Here is a 22,443-nt window from a genome sequence, read left to right on the forward strand (position 1 = left end):
ACTTATTTACTCAAATGGATTATTCCTAGCCACGGTTGGCAAATGTTTTTACCTAACTGTCTACAAAATGGGAATCCAAAATTACACTAAATCAGTAGGTAGGTTAGGTTCGTTAGGTAGCTTTAAATGCCCGAAGGGCAAACCGCCCAGAAATAGGAGCCCCGCGAAGCGGGGCTCCGTCTAGTTAGCTGGAGTTCGTCGGACTGTTTCTTTAAAAAAAAAATTACTTCACAACGTAACTAGACGTCGCGGGGCTCCTATTTCTGGGCGGTTTGCCCTTCGGGCATTTGAAGCTACCTAACGAACCTAACCTACCTACCTATTGATTTAATGTAATTTTGGATTCCCATTTTGTAGCCAGTTACAAAACTTATTTACCAAACAATTCCACTCTGGCCCAATTCGTAACTGGCTACTTACAAGGAATTTTAAATTCCTGTTTTGTAGCTAGTTACCAAATTTAGTTATCAAGCGGTAACACGCTGGCCCAATACGTAACCGGCTTCAAATTAACTGGGAATCTTGATTCCCATTCTGTAGCTGGTTACGAAATTTTGGTTACCAAACGGTACTAAAGGGAGTACTCGTACCTATGAACTGAAATAATTCTAAAACTAAAAAAAATCTTAGGCATTGTTAAGTAATTTGCATGAACGGTAATTTATTTAATACAATCGGAGTCGTTACTAAAATATGATTCAAATTTTAGATCGCAACAGACTAGCATTTGTAGTAACAATATCCGTATGAATTTAGTTAATAAAGTCTATACGATTCCAGTAAATTTCTATACTATAATAGATTAGGGTTTTGTTAAGTTTTGTCCAAACAAAAGCTAATCTAGTTCAGTTCGCATCTGAACCATATCAGTATAGCCTTTGTAAATACGCGCCCGGCGTGGTGTATGGCAGTGGGCTGCCGCTCGGCTCGCACGATAGTCGTGTCACGTGGCGCTCGCGCAAAATTGAAAATACGCAATGGCTTCGAAACCTAAATCGCGATCTAATCTGTATAAAAGATAATGTTCTGTTTACGGATGTCTGAATAAACGGAAGAACAAGGAAGCAGAAAAAACATATTTTTTAAATTCCGGACTATATTGACCGACATATTTTCAAAGGAATAAGTACTTCTGTGGCATACCTACTTCCACGAATTAATAAACTAGTGGATGTGAAATGACTCCTATTTAGTATGAAAACCAGTATCGCTAAACTCACACATTCATAGCCACGTTAAAATATGTCACACACTTACAAAATTGCTCTGATTCGTAGCAACTTTCCATACCAAAAGGTTATTACCGGTGGACATTTCTCGAACGAATATCAACTGTAGGCTACGTGAGTGACGGTTTAAAATATAATGTCAAAGCTATATGACATACGACTCTTTCATTATCTCATTCATCTCACAAAAGCTCGCTCAACGTTCACCTAATACAACTACTTAACACCAGATGGCGTTATTTTATAGAATTTTAAAATCACTTACAGGCGAGAAAAGGGCTAAAAAACCAGTATAAGTAAGGTCTAATTAAGCATGGTTTGTTACGGATCTCACGGTCACGTTACACTGGTGTTTTCGAGATCTCTACACGCCTGCGAGTAGGAACGTTGGAACTTCTTTCCATTCGACGATATAGGGAGGGGACAGTGTAATCGGAGTGTTTTATCGATATTTGTGTGTTCAGTTAGGTATTGATATTTCATTACCGTATGTTTTAACACATTTAGATGATACTTTATTTATGATTATAATATAGGTAGTGATAATCGTGATTGTATGAAAAATAATATGTAGTACAGTACAACCAATATCTAACTAGAAATTTGCTTCTTATCTGACAGTCAATTTTGACAGTTTTGACAGATGTTCAAACTACATTTTCCATCCCATGACTAATGTTGAAGGTCCTATCAAAATTGGACAAGCCGTTTCGATCTGGGATCCAAAACTGTCAAAAATGTCAATTTTGACAGATAGTATAAATCTACACTTAAACAATGTTACTTGGTGCTAAATTCTATCCCAAAAAGATAATTTTAACTGAAAATGACAAAAACTGTCAATCTGTCAAATGTGACTGATATGTCAACCAAACCTTAGTTCCACTAGGTACTGCCAGGGTTCAGCATCAGCTCTATCATGGGTACTGCTCTCCTAAGTGCTCATCAAGACGAGTCGGATGACTAAAACAGCGTGTGCCTATGTTGCACCAATCCTAAGTTCCACTAGGTACTGCCAGGGTTCAACATCAGCTCTATCATGAGTACTGCTCTCCCAAGTTGCTCATCAAGACGAGTCGAATGACCAAAACTCTGTGCGCCTATGTTGCACCAAACCTAAGTTCCACTAGGTACTGCCAGGGTTCATAAGGAGGATGAGTAATACATAATTAAAAACTTATACAAGTTCAGTCTTAGTTATATCGGAGCATCGTTTATAATGGCGTAAGCGCCATCGACAATAAGGTCCCTTTTTATAGGAAATACCACATTTTATTCTGTTTTTAGTATCTGTTGTTATAGCGGCAACAGAAATACATCTGTGAAAATTTCAACTGTCTAGCTATCACGGTTCATGAGATACAGCCTGGTGACAGACGGACAGACAGACAGACAGACAGCGGAGTCCTAGTAATAGGGTCCCGTTTTTACCCTTTGGGTACGGAACCCTAAAAACAGAAAAAAATAGATATTTAAGTGGGGCTCCCATACAACAAACGTGATTTATTTACCGTTTTGTGCGTAATAGTACGGAACCCTTTGTGCGCGAGTCCAACTCGCACTTGGCTGTTTTTTTTTTTTAATGTTGTTCGGAAGTTTGTTATGTTACTATACTATAATACTATAAAAACAAATACAGTACTCGGATCAAAGTTTGTCAGTCCCAGTTTACACGCACACAGTATAGCGTTTTACACGGCGCCTGCCGCACACAACGATAAAAAACCTCGTTGTCGCCGTCGAAAACGTGCGGAGCCGACCGACACAGGTCCGACCTCTTCAAGCTCTGCCGCGGTACTGAGATCGCCAGCGCGCGTCATCGGCAATATAGAGTAGTTTTCAAAAAATTGCCAAAAAATTAAAGTAGAATTTGATAAACACAAATGTATACCAACAGTATAAGCAAACGTTGTAGATTGCTCGTGTATAAAAATGACTTCGATACTAAGTAGATTTTCGTAGGAATTTACACTTGTTTCGAAGAGAAAATTCAATTCGTTTAACATTGATTTTCTCTTTCTTAAAAGCATGTAGGAAGAATATCATTCGATATTCCTAAAGTACAGGATATTAGTAATACAAAATATCCAACTTTAGCAGAGTAAACTTCTCAAAATTTACAAATAAGAGCTCACAATTCAGTGCTTCACGCGGTTTTTCGTAAACGACCATCAGAAAAACAATCATTACTAATTTAATTAGTCCTTTTTCTAAAATGTACAACGATATTCCTAAGGATAAGAAGACGCTCTTACTGGAACAAGTACTCTTTATTTCTAATAATGAGCGTAAAATCTTAAATGTTGTCGGGAATATCATCAATTTTACATTATTTCGACTTTTCTTGTAAGAACGCTCTTAACTAAGTTTTAGGCGTGTGGACGCTAGATGAGATGTATGGCAATTTTATCCCCAGAAATCTTTCTCTAAGAAATGCTCCTAGCAAATGGTGCTATATTTTTGCGGAAACTAATTTTCTTGCCCAGTAGCATTGATCCATTTATTTTTAATATCGGCATCTTGTGGTAACCTACAATAATTAATAACAAAGAAATAGAAAATATAAAACGTTTATTCATGGCACATTGCATGCATTGTACGCATAAGTGCATTAAGTACCTAGTCTAATTATATTAACGATGAAAATATGATGGGTGTAAAAAACAAAAACGTATGTAAAGGAATACGAAGGTTTGAAAGGTTGCCATGAAATGACCCCGACTTAACTTAGTGCTTGATGACCAGAGCTGCCATATTTACTAAGACATTGATTATCCCAAATAATAATTAGAAACGTGTCTAAAATAATAATTTATTACCGAACCAAACATCAAACTTGAAATATCGTAACTTTAACTTTATCGATATAAATATCGACATTGCGCAGCAATTGAGTAGCGAAGTTATTTGACATTTAGGATAGCGAATATTCCAGATAAACGTAAAGAATAGTGACAAAGGATTGTGAACTTCTAACTGATAAAATATAGATTTACTTAACGAACATTCGTAAATAATGCAAAATAAACAGATTTTTCGTATTTATTGGATTATATTTAAATAAATAACCACAGGTGATAAGAAATACCTCCACGTGAAAGATTTTTTAAACCGCTGTGATTTCTGCAGCTTAATACTGCACAATACGGCATTTTAAATTTAATTATCAATTTTTGTTAGACGAGCGTACGTACGACGTGAATGTCATTCGAGCATGAAGTTTACACAACAACTGAGCATAGTCTGTGCATAAAGTGAGTCGGTCGCTACTAACTGTCGGATAGACGGGAACGCCCACTTGCCATCTCCATCCTACTCCGTGCCTACTTCCGTGAAAATCAGACATACTATCTCCGGCTACAAATTTTATGTTTACAGAAACAACGTTTGTAATTCCTACATATTTATCTTAAAAATAATAAATCAGTAGGTATAGGTACAAAAACTTGTCAAGTGACAACCCCGTGCCGACACTCGCAGCTCGGTCATAAAACTGCGGCGCGCAAAGAAGATTCACGGTTCGTGCGCGGTTATAAGTTTCAATTTTGCTTGCAGGCGGCGAGTGTAGGTTTAATTTTATACTTAAATCTGACTCTTGTGAAGGAGTGAATTTTCTGTACGGTAGTACTATTAGTTATTCTGTGGTAAAACATATATTGTTAGTACCCAAATTGTGGATATTGGTATGTTCAGATGGAGCGCCGGGAGCGCATGGAGCAGCTGGCCCGCGACGAGGTGTCGGCGTGGCGCTGGAGCCGCGCAGACGAGGAGGCGTTCCGGCGCACCGTGGCGTCGTACGGCGTCGAGTTCGACCCCGCCACCAAGAGCCTGCGCTGGGGCCGCTTCCGCTCCCTCGCTCGCCTCGACTCCAAGAGTGACGACGCTCTCACCGACTACCTGAAAGCTTTTATGGCTATGTGCAAGCGCCAGTGCGGCCTCTCTGTGGGCGAAGCGGAGCTGCCCACGAGAGCAGATCTCAAAGCGGAGCCTATTGGCGAAGAAAGAGCTATCGCTACTCTCGAAAGGTAGGTCCGAAATGTATCTCTTGCTCTTACCAAATTACGTGAATCATCAAATGAATTTTTTACCCAAATTTCACACAAAGTGCCTAGCCAACATGGCAATTTTTGTTTTTAATTTAATAACCAAATCATTGGGTACCTACAATTTAGCTGTTCTGGGGGCCTAGCCAACATGCTAATCTTTTGAGCTACGACAACGAAACGCTCTGTCTCTCTACTGCACTAATATGTAAGAGCGATAGAGACAGAAAGCGCTTCGTTGTCGGAGCGCAAGCGATTGGCATCTTGGCTAGAACAGCTAAATTGTACCTAATGATTTGATTATTACATTAAAAACAATATAGTTACTGAAACTATGCGACGGTCAATTTGTAAGATTTTATTCCATAAAATAGGTATAAATTAGACAAGAGACTACTATTACCCTACACCCAGACTACATTTTTAGAATAAAAAATCATGATTAACAATAAGCTGTGGGTGAGGTTTACACAACGGGCCTATAACGCATTGCGCGTTCAATATAATAACATCTTGAGGATGCTGTTGCAGCTGCCGAAGCACTGCAGTGCATCCGGCATGTTCGCTGAGCGCGAGTAGATGACTTTTTCGCTATTAGGCGGAAAAGAATCGCCTCCATGCTGAGACCCGCGCGGCAGCACAGGGTCTTCACAGGGTGTTGGCCGAGCTGTTACGAAGTTTTGGGTGGAGGTGGCCATTGGGAGAGCGAAATAAAGCATGGCAACCTGAGCTCCTGGTCTCCGAGTGGCCACGTCTGACCAAATACCTAGCTTTTAGTTTTTACCTAGAGATAAATATTTTTTAATTGTACTGTTATTAATTAATTTAGTACTTAACATAGTTTTTAGGATTTTTATACTGACACCGTTATGGATCAATGCAGATCTGAAATAAACGATTTTGATTATTTATTTATAAGTTATTCTTTTAAATTTTTTTCTCATACGAATTATTCCCGACCAAAATTATTTGAATAATTTTGATGAGAATAAAATCGAGATAATTTTATTCCTACGAATTCTTGTTCAAATAATGATTTTATTCTTGAATGCCCAACACTGCTTAAGATCCATAATTTCTCTAACAACTTGACGATATTTTTGGATTTAACTTCACCTGCGACCGGCTCCAGGCAAGTTCACACAACAGTTGCTACAGTTGCCTGTTTTTAATGTTTTTTCCGAATACACCTCCCTCTGAGATTGAATATTTTGCGGCAATTTTTCGAGACGACAATGTGTGTGATTATTTTTGTCCAGCACTGTATATATCCACCAACCGTACATTAACCATATATTATACCTATATAAATATCGTCTAGTACTCACAACACAAGCCTTAACGAGCTTACTGTAGGGCTAGGTCGATCTGTGTAAACTTGTATAATATTTATTTATTTGTGTTTTCGGGCCTCTAAAACGTAACTTTATTCCTCAGGATCGACCTCTTGCGTGTGCTGCGCGAGGAGGTGGCGCCGCACGGGGCGCTGGACGCGCGCCTGGCGCTGTGCGAGCGCTCGGCCGACGCGCCGCCCTGGTGGCAGCCCGCCCGTCACGACAAGCTGCTCGTGCTCGGCGTGTGCAAGTGAGTGTTGTTGTCCAGTAGCGAGCTGCTGCGGCTGGGCGAGGAGGTGGCGCCGCACGGGGCGCTGGACGCGCGCCTGGCGCTGTGCGAGCGCTCGGCCGACGCGCCGCCCTGGTGGCAGCCCGCCCGTCACGACAAGCTGCTCGTGCTCGGCGTGTGCAAGTGAGTGTTGTTGTCCAGTAGCGAGCTGCTGCGGCTGGGCGAGGAGGTGGCGCCGCACGGGGCGCTGGACGCGCGCCTGGCGCTGTGCGAGCGCTCGGCCGACGCGCCGCCCTGGTGGCAGCCCGCCCGTCACGACAAGCTGCTCGTGCTCGGCGTGTGCAAGTGAGTGTTGTTGTCCAGTAGCGAGCTGCTGCGGCTGGGCGAGGAGGTGGCGCCGCACGGGGCGCTGGACGCGCGCCTGGCGCTGTGCGAGCGCTCGGCCGACGCGCCGCCCTGGTGGCAGCCCGCCCGTCACGACAAGCTGCTCGTGCTCGGCGTGTGCAAGTGAGTGTTGTTGTCCAGTAGCGAGCTGCTGCGGCTGGGCGAGGAGGTGGCGCCGCACGGGGCGCTGGACGCGCGCCTGGCGCTGTGCGAGCGCTCGGCCGACGCGCCGCCCTGGTGGCAGCCCGCCCGTCACGACAAGCTGCTCGTGCTCGGCGTGTGCAAGTGAGTGTTGTTGTCCAGTAGCGAGCTGCTGCGGCTGGGCGAGGAGGTGGCGCCGCACGGGGCGCTGGACGCGCGCCTGGCGCTGTGCGAGCGCTCGGCCGACGCGCCGCCCTGGTGGCAGCCCGCCCGTCACGACAAGCTGCTCGTGCTCGGCGTGTGCAAGTGAGTGTTGTTGTCCAGTAGCGAGCTGCTGCGGCTGGGCGAGGAGGTGGCGCCGCACGGGGCGCTGGACGCGCGCCTGGCGCTGTGCGAGCGCTCGGCCGACGCGCCGCCCTGGTGGCAGCCCGCCCGTCACGACAAGCTGCTCGTGCTCGGCGTGTGCAAGTGAGTGTTGTTGTCCAGTAGCGAGCTGCTGCGGCTGGGCGAGGAGGTGGCGCCGCACGGGGCGCTGGACGCGCGCCTGGCGCTGTGCGAGCGCTCGGCCGACGCGCCGCCCTGGTGGCAGCCCGCCCGTCACGACAAGCTGCTCGTGCTCGGCGTGTGCAAGTGAGTGTTGTTGTCCAGTAGTTAGTCTTAGGCGGGTTTTAGTGTCACGCGGACCGTCCGTGCGGATCGCTCCGCACCACCAAATTGTATGAGAAAGCTGTCCGCGCGGATTATCTATACATATAATAAAGCGGAAGAGGGTGGCTGGGGACACTTAAAATCGATAACAGAACACGTTCCAACAGTTTTTAGAATCTTTCTCTGTTTATTTGACCGCGCATCACGTGAAAACGGCTGAACGGATTTTGATGCAAACTTTACTAATCTGTCGAGAAAATCTCCGGCCAGGTTATATGCTATAATAATTCAACCCCTAAAAGGGGGGGTAATCACTACACTCGATTTAGTCGAAGGTGCAGGTCCTAAAATACGGCGTTGCGTGAACAAAAGATTTCCTTTGGCAGGATTGGTCCTTAGGACCCAAGGAGGGATTTAAGAAGTGGAGGGGTCTCAACTTTATCTTGATATCTATATCATTTAAGCTACTAGGCCAAGTTTGGTATCGTTTTCGTATAAATCAGGGATGCCGAATTCATGTATGATATCAAAATGATACCATTCCGAAGTAAAACCACAAAAATTATGAATAAAATACTTTTTTAAATTAGTTTTATTTAGCGGTACCTAATTGTAAAATATTTTATTTGGACTACAGTTCTCTAGCGTATCCAATGTATCCATCTGTCAACTTTACTTCAATTTCCGCCTCCAGGGGAGAGGGAGAGAAATAGGCATGACGACAGATTTTGAAAAACTGTCCTATAATGTTAAAAATCATAAATTATTTACTATGAATAACATATTTCTGCATTTAATAAAGGTTTAGTAGGAAAAAACTACATTTTAGTTTTTAGATTTTAAATTCGCTCCAAAACGCTTGTAAGTGTCATGGCGTCCCTAGTGAAGTCAAGTTCATATAAACAAAACGCACGTTCTAGGCGTTCCTTAGAAGCTTATTAAATAATTTGTTTATTTCGTATTATGAACCAAAGTGTTTAAATGTTGTGCAGTCCTCAGTGTAATAATAGATCAATTACAACTCCTAATAAGTTATTTATGCATGTTCCACACAATAAAACAACACGAAACAAGTAGCTACACTTCAAGGCGAGACAACGGCCGTATTGCCTAAGACTCATCTTTATTTTTGCGAAGATCATTTCGATGTGAGTATTTAATTTATTTTTCAGTTACTATACCTAACGGTATCTATCTTGTTTGAGGCGTAACTTTATTATAAAAGTTGCATCAGAGTAGGTTTTTGAGGTTAGGTTTCAAATTGCACCAGTTTTGTCTTTAATAGATAATGCGAAATTGTAATATTAACCTGCTATGGAATACACATTAAAAGCGATTTTACAGGATTTGGATTTAGTTAATTAATTAAATTAGTATGTTTTTTTTATATGTATAATTATAAATATTGTTTATTTTACTTACAAGGAACTTTTGACATTTCTAAATTCTGCTGAACAAAAGTCTTCGTTTGATTGTAAAAACTCTCCAAGCATCATCACATCGATTCTAGGAAAATTAGCCCTGTTTGCCTTAGTAAATCCTTGTTCCATGATTCAAGTTATTATTATTAGTTAATATTCGGTTTAAACTACTAATATTGAATCCGTGAATCGTAAATAAAATAGCAGGAAAACCATAGGAGAACCAGTACTTTGAATATTTGTTGACCTGAACGTGACGTCATTCGCTCTGATTGGTGTTCAACGAATCATGGCGGACTTACGTATTTTGTAATTTTATTTTAACAAAACATTTTACCAATATCGCTAAATATAAAAAAAAATGCGTTTTTCGTATTCTACGACTAAAGTTTCATCAAATAAATATAATATTTTAGTGACTTTTAATTACTGTCATCATGCCTATTAGGGGTGAATTAGCCGCTTACTGACACAGACCGAATTCCACGCGGGCACAGCTAGTACGTAATATGTATTAAGCCCGCTCCAGACTACGCGGCGCGAAGCCGCGAACGCCAGTGTGGAGTCGATTTCGCTGATTAGCGAATTAGACTCTATTTTCACATTTATGCCGTAGTATTCTGCCGCCGCTATTAAAATATCGGTACCGCCCCATGTACCGTCTTTATAATTGTGACTTTATGTAGTTTATGAGTTCTGCGCTTCGTGCCGATGAGTCTAAGTTGCTCATAATTGCAAGATGCATCTTTGGATCGCTTTGGTTTTCTTCCGCGAGCGAGGTCCTGTCGGATTGCCTGATAGTCAAATGTTAGGTCTTATACTTAACTCGTTTATTTGGTGGGCTAATGCCCGGTATAACATCAAAACAGATGTACTGCCACGCTAAATTCGTTAAGCATCATATTCTGAGGGTTGTTATGGAAGAAGATCAGTCGTTATAAACAATCCGCAACCTTACTCACCTACTCTCATATCGTCATACGTTTTTCTTTCTAAATACAAGAACCGAACTACGGATTGATGCTGTTCTTTCTTCATACTTGCAAATATAGTCGACCGCTTTATGAAAAAAATTATACCTTTGATAGTGTTTGAAGGAAGAAAAAACAAGAGCGCCAATTTCTTTCATCTTTTAAGGCTTATGAAAAATGTAAGGCATCTTTCATAAGCCATAAATGTGGAAAATACATTTTTGACCAGTGACATAGACAATGTGGTAAAACGTGTACCTATCAAACTGCACTCGTACTTAATTTATTTAATTATTACATTACCTATTAGACTTAAGTGATTCTATTAATAATGTGACCTAGTTTTTACTTAACCTTTGGCTGTAGGTATGTTACGAATCCGGCTACCACGTGACATGGCATAGCCTAGTGTGGGGCAGCGATTGATAATAAATATAGATGACGAACTAGCTCTGCAAAATGACCCCACACATTTTTAGCCACGCTGGGTGGGGCGTAAATATTGCGCCACGGCGCTATTTAGTTCGCAAATGGCGGCCCGTTGTCACAGTCGTAAGAAGTATTTAGATTATTTCTTTAAGGAAAATATATGCCTTACTGTGCGGTTAAATGATGTGCTAGCCGTTCCAACAAACACTGAAAATATTATGGGATTACCTTTCACATATAATTTGGCCATGATAATATTATTTTATTTCGATTTCTTTTGCTCATGACAGATTATATATGGGGATGATGTCATGCATTTTTAAACAGCCATTGATATTAAGATCCTATTATTTTAAATTTGTTAATATGTTGTGGTTGTTTTGATATAGTCCATTTAATTTAAATTAGTGGTAGTAAGTACTAATCGCCGTTGTAGGTGGCGCTTTTTTAATGTGTACATTTTAACATGTCCCTGGCATCTTGGCTCTTGGCTCAGCCCCTTGGCTAAAGGACCGATGTGGCTAATTTTGGTATAGAAATATTTGTGGCAGACCAGTAGACCTAGCACAAGATTGGCGCGACAGTATCTCGCGGCGAGATCAGACTACCCGTCTTTTTCTATGTTAAAAGAGGGACGGATAATCTATCTCGCCGCGAGATGCTGTCGCGCCAAACATGTGCTAGCCCTACAGGGACGGTTAGAATGGTGAGAAAATATGGAAATTGCAAGGAAAATATTAAAAACAACAATGTTATTTTCCCACACAAACTGTTCTTACGACGTGTCAAATAAGAATTTCTGCATGTTTTCTCTGATCAAGATGAAAATCGACATCTGCGAATCTGAGAGAGGCTTTTTATTATCATTCTCTTTTCTCTATCTTAGCTCTAATCAAGATGAAAATCGATGTCTGAGGATCAAAGAGGACCTTTATTATGAATCTGAGGTCAAAATTTATAAAAACGTTTACGTTATTTACAGTACATCTGGTGCTCCATTACGACACCCTGTGCTATAACAAGCACATTACGTAACTATGTTAGTTAGATATTGTTGTTGTAATTACTTAAATAAATAAATAAAAAATGTCGAAATTTAATGGGCCATATGTATTGTAAAACGTTGTACGATACACGTGGGAAAAGGTAATTCGCAACTCGTGTCGATTTAAAACACTGTCTTGTCGTGTTTTAAAATTCGTCACTCGTTGCGAATATCGCGCTTGTATCGTAAATAACTATTAAAAACGTGCGACAGACGTACATGGCCATCAATAAATTATCTCCCATTATTCACTTAAAAATAAAATAATAAATTATCGTACAAAAATATTGCATATAAAACATGTTCTATATTGCATGAAACCGTCTACTAAGAGACAGTTTTCATTGTCAAGTATTTTCAAGTGACAGTGTAGCATGGTTACGGCCAATCAGAGCGACTAATTTTAAAATAGACCAATAGTATTTCGGGTCGGTGAAATTGACCAATCATAATCTTGGTCAAAGAAAACCCATACCTAAACTTTGACTGCAATTGGTCCGCTGGTGAGCATGCGTATTCTAATGTTGTAGCCTTTTATAAGCTGATATTTTCTTTGAAGCTAGTCATCCATGTTTATTATCAATCGCTGGTGTGGGGCCACAGGACATTGACAAAATGTTAATGAGGTTTTTTCTTTTAAATAAAAAAAATCTTATCCTTTCTTAGTTTTCTGGCCAAGGTAGCAACACTATTTTTGATTGTATTATTTAATTACTTGTTTTATATATATATATATATATATATATTTCTATGCCGTTTATTTGCAAAACAATCTATTTATGATCCTACTTTTTTTCTACAGGCACGGATTGGGCGACACTTACCACAAACTGTTTTGTGATCCTAAACTACCATTCGCCGATTGTGCCAGCAAATGGTACAACAGTAATAAAAGCGGAGCAAAGAAAGCGGAGGAGAAAGAAAAAGCGTCGTCCGACGAGGACGAGAAGGGGTCAGAAGGCTCGGCTTCCGAGACGCGAATGTCGCTCCGGCGCAGCAAGCGCACGACCAACGTCGAGCGCGACGACGAGGACACCGACGCGCTCTCCGAGCTCGAGACTCTGGCCAAGCTGGGCCGCGCGGACGAGGCGCTCACCCCCGACATGTGGTTCACGGAGCGCCCGCTCGAGACCCGCCTGCATCACATCGCCCACGCCGTACAGAACTGCGAGTGGCCCTCCGCCTCCGGCTCCAAGAGCGACACCCGCAGCATCCAGGCGGAACTACAGGAGGAGCGCAAGCAGAGTCAGAAGCGGCACATCGCCATCGACGTGGAGACGGAGCGCGCCAAGCTGCACGCGCTGCTGTCGTCGCCGGCGGCGGCGCACTCGGGCGCGGCGCGCGACGACGCGTCCAGCGACTCGGGCTCGCGCCGCTCCACCCCCGCGCCGCCGCCCGCGCACCAGCGCGTGGCACCCTCTCCCGCCCCCACCCCCGCACCCGTCGACCTGTCCGCGCCGCTCGACCTCAGCGAGGCGCAGGACTTCAGCCTCGGCCGCCGCACGCCGCAAGCCACCGACGCCTCCGCCTCCGCCCCCTCCCCCTCCTCCTCGTCAGCCGCCACCGCCGCCCCCAGGGGCAGGTTGGACGACACGCTCACCAAATTGATGAAAAGGAAAAATGTGGTTAGTAATAGATCATATTAATGCTGTATCGATGTCTTTTCTAGGCTGATTTTTTTGAAGTATATCTACAACATATTCTCGGTGACCTACATACATTATTTTTGCAGGCCGCGCCGGAGCAGATTGTCGGTAAAGAGAAGAAGAGGAAGAAACTAGACGAAATAGTGTTAGGTTTATCGGCGGCCAAGGGCCGGGGACCGAGCACGTCGACGCCGGAGCCGCCGCGCAGCCGCGGCTCCATCCTGCCCGACGTGACCGTGACGCCGGCCGCTCCCCCCTCTTCCGCGACGCCCCCCGCTCAAAAGCCTTTCTCGGTCACCGTCACCAACGTGCCTTCGCCGCATATGTCGAAGGATCTCTCGTCATTTTTACAACAGTCGTTGGAGCACAGTAGTAAAGCCCAGAAAGTACAGTCGTCCTCGGCAACGATGAAAGCTTACTCTCACGAAGCTAAAGTCAACAAATGGCTGGCGGAGCAGGCCAGCGTGGAGCCGCGCAGGCGCGGCACGACGCCTCGGCTGGCGCCGGACGAGCACGTGCCGGTTGTGCACCGCGTCACCGGCAAGCGCATCGTCGGCCACAAGGCGCCGCAGCTCAGGAACCTCGCGCAGTGGATCGCCGAGAACCCTATGTACGATATCGACCCCAAATGGACGGAGGGAATCAAGGAGCATGTCAAACTACCGCAGGACGTGCGGAGTCAGAGACCTTCGCCCATGGCGCCCAGTAGCTCGATGACTGAAAGAAAGAAGGGTCGACCACCCACTCTGGATTCATCTACGGCTAATGTTTTGTCAGCCGGGTCGCACCTGAATCAAAACTTAGCCGGGTTGAACCCAGCTCTCTTAGCTAGTCTGTCTAGTTTGAGTGCATTTGATCCAAAAACACTAGCAGCAACACTCTCCAATTTGACAGGTTTCGACCCCAAACTACTAAATACATTTGATCCTAAACTACTATCGAGCCTAAGCAGTTTCGATCCGAAAAATAATCCATTGCTTAGCTCATTCAGTAGCATGCCCAATTTATTGGGAAACCTTTCTGGAGGTAATATATTTGCCAATTTAGCTGGTCTGGGACTGCCTGGATTTTCTGGTTTAGACATGAATAGCCTCGGCGCGGCTGCTGCCAGTGATTCTAAATCGAAATCCCGAAAGTCGACTGAGAGCGGAAGCGCGTCCAGCTCTAAAAATGCTAATTCACAATTTCCTTTCGTTTTCCCTAATCCTAACATGTTATATCCGCAATTGGGATTAGGCAGTTTAAATCCATTCGGAATGCATTCGGGGATATCGTCAGCGTATGATGCGCTAGGATTGCTTAGTAACAATTTGGCCGCCAGTTCTGGCTCGTCCACAATGCACAGCTCCAGTCATGGATCAGCTCGGGGAAGTTCAGTGAAGACTACGACACCCAGATCATCTACTGTCGTAACAAGTTCGGCGACTTCTCGCCAACAGAAGGTTTCAGACCGCCAACAATCAAGTCAATTACCTCAAATACTTTTACCACCGGATCCATATCTGCTAGAATCACTATCTAAGCAGTCTATGAATTATGATGTCAGTCAGTTAAAATCAGACAAAAGAAGCAGAGAGACAGACAGTCATGAATCCATGGCAACAGACTTGTCCAAAAGTGACAAGAAGAAAGTTCCATATGATTCCTTAAGATCGCAGATGCCACCGGAATTTGCTGCCGTGCAAGAAAAATTGTTAAAGGGTGACAAGAAAGATATTGACATTAGTAAAATGTTATTGGAACAAATGGCATCTGGTGCTTTGAGCGCCAGCCTAGTTAGCTCGGCAGATGCGAAAAAAGTTAAAGACATGGAGAAGGATGCCTATGAAAAACTCAGCAAGAGCTCTTCAGAATATATTGCGAGAGCACTCGCTTCTGAAGATCCATCTTTACCATTGGGGTTAAAACGGACGCATGATGAAATGAGTAATGAACCGGAAAACTTGGCTATGCAAACACCTGAAATGAATTCTGCAAAAAAGGCAAAGGAATCTGCGTCTTCAGAGTGTATTTCAGCCATAGATAAGCAACAAGATCATCCTACGGGGGAAATGGATCTAGAAGACCTCATTGCTCCTTCGACAGTTATCAAAACTGGTGTTAAAGCCAGTGATTTCGAAAAACACGTTCCGAAATCTACAATAGACTGCCCCCCTCACATTGACAAAGAGGAAAAATCTCAACCCAAAGCCAGTACTTATGACAATTCAATGATGCAGAGAGGTGCCGATAGTACTCACGGTGCCGAATCTAGCAGTAATATAGCCGAAGAGCAGAGCAAGGACACCGGCGCCTCTGAGGAATCTGGTAGCGTCGACGATACATCAGCTAATGACGGAGGCCGGCGAGGCAGCCGAAAAAAAGGCCGTAAGTCATCTGAAGAAGCAGTAGCGGGGCCGCGACGTGAGTTGCGCTCGAGTGCGGGCCGTTTATCGACAGAGTCCAACACAAATCACTGAAAAGGATTAGACTGGCGGTACCTAACAATTTGCATCACACTATTTATTAACGCAGTATTGCGAGATGTCTAAAATTGGTCTAGACGTACTAAGTTGCAGCTCTGTTTACGTTCATCATGTTATGTCTGTTATATACAGAAAGTGACTAGGACATTCTCTTATTTTCACAGGTGATTCTGGCATACATAAAATTAATGGTTAGGTTAGATGTAAGAATACTTTTCTTATTATAACGGTGTATGTCGCAGACAAATACAAGCCACGCGGTGTATAGCATTTGAAACTGGTCAGGGTGCTTAGCCAAGATGCCAATCGTTAACGCTCCGTAGCGTAATCATCTCTCTCTATCACTTTTTCGTATTAGTGCGACAGAGACCGTTGCATTTTGTTCGCTACGGAGCATAAACGATTGGCATGTTGGCTACGCACCCAGTTAGCTAAACATCGAGGATAATAGAAATAAACAAAAATGAGAGACAAATGGATGGTGAGTGGTGAGTGAGTGAGATGATGTAGTCATTGGTATTTTCTTGCGACATCCATTACTTATAGTAAAAATTATAGAAGACTGGATACTCCACGTACTAATGACTATTGCAATTATGCTATATATACATTTTGTCATAAGAAGTAGTTACATTTTATTATATTTATTAATTTATAACCATACAATGCTTTGATGAAAAAAAATTGGTATTGTGTTCTTGTCGCAGGCAGACTCCCTAATATAATATTTTAGGATCAATACGACCTGTCTTGAGTTTGACCTATCATCAAATGAAATTACAAAAAAAAACTTTCATCATTTTGATACTGTTGTGATGTAAAGGTATCACAAGATCTCTTGCAAAAGGCAACACATTTTAGATTAATTCGTGGTCGTCAATATATTGGTTTTGATAGGTATTTTATATTTGAACTTAAGGTTAAGTTAGACTTCGCGATGCAATTGCAATCACATTTTATTATATTGTTTAATTATTTTATAGATTGTGAAATACGTATCAAGCTATGATTTCGTTTTCTATTTTAAAAATAAGAGCAACACTGGATGTGATAAAATTATTTATTACATTGTATTCTTATTAATCTTATTATTTTGCATTGCTGTATTGATGAACTGTAATATAGATAATTATGTGACAAATCATAAATAAATATGAAACGGATATCATTGGTTTTGCTGTAACCTACCTCTAGCCTAGCACATCAGACCACGCGACTTTCGTCTTCAAATGCAGACTTGTCATCATCATTTTACTATAGCTCGTTTTTTAGGGTTCCGTAGCCAAACTGACAAAAACGGAACCCTTATAGTTTCGTCATGGTTGTCTGTCTGTCCCTGTGTCAGCGATTTTACTCGGAAACTAAGATATATTTTTAGCAAAATTTGTAAAGGTGTAAAGTTTTTTATTGAGATACATTTTGGCCAGCTGTTGTAAGGTAACTTTCGAATTTGGGACGATTTGGCATAAACAGTGTTGTTATGTTTTTTTTTCTTCAAAAAAACGTATTGAGCAGGAACAAAAAATTAATTTATTTCGAAAACCGCAAAAAGAACCGTAATATCCTCGCAGATGGTTATACACCGAATTAATTGTGATTTTTTGGAATACTGGTCATTAATACAACAGCTGCGGTTTTGTAAAAAAAAATTAAAACAATAATTTATTTATACCAAATCGTTTGAAATTCAGAGGTTAGCATAATGCAAATTATTTGTGATTTTTTGGCGTACTACACATTTCCGTCACGGGTGCGGTTTTATTTTTTATTCCGTTTATTATTGTTTCTATGGCAAAGACACAAGAACCAAAGTTGTAGATTTGTTTTTTTTATTGTAATGGGTTTTTACTAGCATTTTTATGCTAACCTATGAATTTCAGATGATTTATCACGAAAATTATCACGTTATGATTTTATTTTTCTAAAAAAATTTATGGAGAAGGTTAAAAAATTGAAGTTATCTCGAGAACCGCAATCGTAACCGTAATATCCTCGCAGATGGTTATACACCGTAATTCGGTGGTATTGTGATTTTTTGGAATACTGCTCATTAATACAACAGCTGCGGTTTTGTTAAAAAAACATGAAAACAATAATTTATTTATACCAAATCGTTTGAAATTCAGAGGTTAGCATAATGCTCGTAAAAACCCATTTCAATCAAAAAAATCTTGAAATTACCATTTGGTTTTTTTGTCTTTTCCATAGAAACAATAAACGATAAAAAAAAAACCGCACTTCGGTTTCGGAAATATGAAATACGTCAAAAAGGTTCCAGGAATGGGCAGTCAACGTGTCAAAATGTCCATACGGACCGGGCTGTCTATGTGGCAAAAAGTATGAACGTTGTAATGGCTAGTGTCAAAATGACCAAAATGTACACATCATCGTGGTCACAATGGTTTAGTGACAAATGGTACACATCTCAAAATGCAAGTACAACAAAATGTACAATCGGATCAAGTCTCACCTCGAAATCCTTCCAAAGTTATGAAATTTGGTATGTATGTTAATTAAAGGCCTCTTTTTCATGTCCACACTATTTCACATTTGGGGACCTCGAGGAATCGCAGCCATCTTGGAAAATGTGTACCAACCTGGAGAAATTTCCGTTTTACTCTAAATATACGTTTTCTATGAAAATATGGTGTAAGGCAACATTAAAGCTTATTAAATTCTACACAAATAAGTCCTAGATAACTTTGCGGAAAAAATACATCTTGTTATAGAAAATAATAGCTGAATCCAGATTTAGCGTTTATACCCTTTCAGGGGATATTCTCTTAATATGAAACTTGGAGGAATATGAATTCCACTTTTGTCTATACATTTGTACACGTTCTACTGCAATATCAACATTTTACTCGACTGCGACTTAAACAGAAAGTAGGGTTATGGGTTTAAATACTGAAAATCAGTACACCTGTAGCTCAGGATACTGGACGGATTTTTTAAAACGACATATTGGTAGATTCCTCTTGCCCTCCACAACCTGTTTACACCAGTTTTATTAAAGAAAAATTAATACAACTGCCTTGAGAGGACGCCGAATAGTAAATCATATTTTTACTTCTAGCGCCTAAACTATTGAGTGGATTTCAATAAAATAGACATCAGTAGATCCATAATTGGTACACGAGTGCTATGCAATACAAATTTACTAAAATAAATGGAGGAAAAATGTGTAAAACTTAAAAATGTGACTATAAAAACAGATTTTAGGTCTTAAATGGGGTTTAAACAATAGTGACAGTAATGAAATTTGACACCTACAATTTCAGGGATCCCTGTTTGCGTGTCATAAAATTGGATCTTCGGGGACCACGGGGATCAAGCGCCATCTTGAAAAGTATGTCTTTTTTGGTTTTTCTTTTTTTCTCGGAATATCTGGGTTTAATGCGAATACTGTGTATGGCGAAACAAAAGCTTATTAAGTTCTACACAAAAAAGGTGTAAAACACCATGTCCCTAAAACGGAGCTTTCTTCTAGAAATATGGCTCAGAAGTCAAAAGGTTATACTTAATCATCTCCTACTAAAATTTTGTTTTAAGACGGGTCAGAAAAAAATACCTGTATAATTTTTTTACCAGTTTTTGGAACACAACAACATTATCTACCCAACCACAAAAAAAAAAGTGTGGAAACTTGTAAGCTTCCCTTGTAACTTGTAAGCCCTATTTCTAGAAAAGGCTTCGTTTTTGGGACATGGTGTAGTATAACTTTATAGTGTGGAATTTAATAAGCTTTCGTTTCGCCATACACAGTATTCGCATTAAACCCAGATATTCCGAGAAAAAAAGAAAAACCAAAAAAGACTTATACTTTTCAAGATGGCGCTTGATCCCCGTGGTCCCCGAAGCTCCAATTTTATGACACACAAACAGGGATCCCTGAAATTGTAGGTGTCAAATTTCATTACCTGTTTTTATAGTCACATTTTTAAGTTTTACACATTTTTCCTGCATTTATTTTAGTAAATTTGTATTGCATAGCACTCGTGTACCAATTATGGATCTATTGATGTCTATTTTTAACCGACTTCAAATTTCAAAGGAGGAGGTTCTCAATTCGGTTGTTTTTTTTTTGTTTTTTTTTTTTTTTTAATGTTTGTTACTCCATAACTCCGTCATTTCTGGACCGATTTTGAAAATTATTTTTTTGATCGTAAGTATATACATACAGATTGGTCCCGTTTTTGTCAAAAAGCAGTTCTGACGATGGGATCCATGAGGAATCGAGGGAACTCCTCAAATGTTAAAGGCATACATATAGTGATTTTAGTATTTTCATCAACAAATCAAGCACTTACATTTAAAAAAGTGACATTTGATGAAGTGGAACTGCTGATGATGATCAGAACGGAACTCTTCAATGACGCATAGTTCACGTTTGGCGATTTTTCCTCTTCGTTATGTTTGTTAAGCAAGTTAGGTTTTCAAGAAACATTTTTGTCAAGCTCGAGTTCTGATGATGGGATCCATGAGGAATCAAGGGAACTCCTCAAATATGAAAGGCATACATATAGTGATTTTTGTATTTTTATAAACAAATCCAGCACTTCCATTTTAAAAAGTGACATTTGATGAAGTGGAACTGCTGATGATGATCAGAACGGAACTCTTCAATGACGCATAGTTCACGTTTGGCGATTTGTCCTCTTCGTTATGTTTGTTAAGCAAGTTAGGTTTTCAAGAAACATTTTTGTCAAGCTCGAGTTCTGATGATGGGATCCATGAGGAATCGAGGGAACTCCTCAAATGTGAAAGGCATACATATAGCGATTTTTGTATTTTTATCAACAAATCCAGCATTTCCATTTTAAAAAGTGACATTTGATGAAGTGGAACTGCTGATGATGATCAGAATGGAACTCTTTAATGACGCATAGTTTACGTTTGGCGATTTGTCCACTTCTTTATGTTTGTTAAGCAACTTAAGTTTTTAAGACATATTTTTGTCAAGCTCGAGTTCTGATGAGGAGACCCACGAGGAACCGAGGGAACTCCTCAAATGTGAAAGGCATACATATAGTGATTTTTGTATTTTCATCAACAAATCCAGCATTTACATTTAAAAAAGTGATATTTGATGAAGTGGAACTGCTGATGATGATCAGAATGGAACTATTCAATGACACATAGTTCACGTTTGGCGATTTGTTCTCTTCCTTATGGACCCAAACCCAAACTTGGACCCGGACTCGGACCCGGACCCGGGTCTGAACATGGACCCCAACTCGGACCCGGACCCGGACCGAACTCTGACCCAAACCTGGACCCGGACAGCCGGACACGGACCCGGACTCTGATCCGAACCCAGACCCGGACCCGTAAATGCTACTAGAAAAGTGGGTTAGGTGGGTGGGTGGGTTTTTTGAACTGCGATTCTCACAGAACAGAACTGCTATCAGAAAAGTAGGTTAGGTTAGGTTAGAACTGCGACCCTTACAAAAACGAAATGCTACTAGAAAAGTGGGTCGGTTTACCTCCTTTTCTACATAATTAGGCAAAAGATGCTGTCTTTTTCATTTCATTGTCTGGAATCTAAGAATGCTTTCAGCGCCATCCCCCATTGAAGTCGGTTTTTTTTCTTAAAAATTATATTAAAATCCACTCAATAGTTTAGGCGCTAGAAGTAAAAATATGATTTAGTATTCGGCGTCCTCTCAAGGCAGCTGTATTGATTTTTCTTTAATAAAACAGGTGTAAACAGGTTGTGAAGGGCAAGAGGAATCTACCAATATGTCGTTTTAAAAAATCGGTCCAGTATCCTGAGCTACAGGGTGTACTGATTTTCAGTATTTAAACCCATAACCCTACTTTCTGTTTAAGTCGCAGTCGAGTAAAATGTTGATATTGGAGTAGAACGTGTACAAATGTATAGACAAAAGTGGAATTCATATTCCTCCAAGTTTCATATTAAGAGAATATCCCCTGAAAGGGTATAAGCGCTAAATCTGGATTCAGCTATTATTTTCTATAACAAGATGTATTTTTTCCGCAAAGTTATCTAGGACTTTTGTAGAATTTAATAAGCTTTAATGTTGCCTTACACCATATTTTCATAGAGAACGTATATTTAGAGTAAAACGCAAATTTCTCCAGGATGGTACACATTTTCCAAGATGGCTGCGATTCCTCGAGGTCCCAAAATGTCAAATAGTGCGGACATGAAAAAGAGACCTTTAATTAACATACATACCAAATTTCATATCTTTGGAAGGATTTCGAGGCGAGACTTAATCCGGTTGTACTAAAAGGGGTGATGGACAAAACGCTTGATTGATATAACGTGCATAAGTTTAAATGAATTGTCAAAAAATTAACTAGCACGTAAAAAAAAATTGGTACTTTTGTAATTCAAAAAACATTCCCTTCTCAACTTGATCCTTAAAGACCTTGGGACGACACCTTGTGTGAGCGCCCGTATTTCAACTTATTGAACAGCGCTCCACAAG

The 22,443-nt window shown here is 41.1% G+C and overlaps 1 protein-coding gene across 1 annotated transcript in view; it reads left to right on the forward strand.

Annotated features, from left to right (window-relative positions):
• Positions 1-17,148, forward strand: part of LOC134740617 (chromodomain-helicase-DNA-binding protein 7-like) — a 48,850-nt gene extending 31,702 nt beyond the window's left edge. Inside the window, exons 13-16 of the mRNA XM_063673149.1 lie at positions 4,923-5,254; positions 6,710-6,856; positions 12,677-13,499; positions 13,607-17,148. Of these exons, the coding sequence (XP_063529219.1) occupies positions 4,923-5,254; positions 6,710-6,856; positions 12,677-13,499; positions 13,607-15,979 (3,675 nt within the window). The 3' untranslated portion in view covers positions 15,980-17,148. The remainder of the gene's footprint in view (positions 1-4,922; positions 5,255-6,709; positions 6,857-12,676; positions 13,500-13,606) is intronic.
• Positions 17,149-22,443: the final 5,295 nt, after the last annotated feature.

This window comes from Cydia strobilella, chromosome 4, assembly GCF_947568885.1.
Source record: "Cydia strobilella chromosome 4, ilCydStro3.1, whole genome shotgun sequence".
Classification (NCBI taxonomy): Eukaryota; Metazoa; Arthropoda; class Insecta; order Lepidoptera; family Tortricidae; genus Cydia; species Cydia strobilella.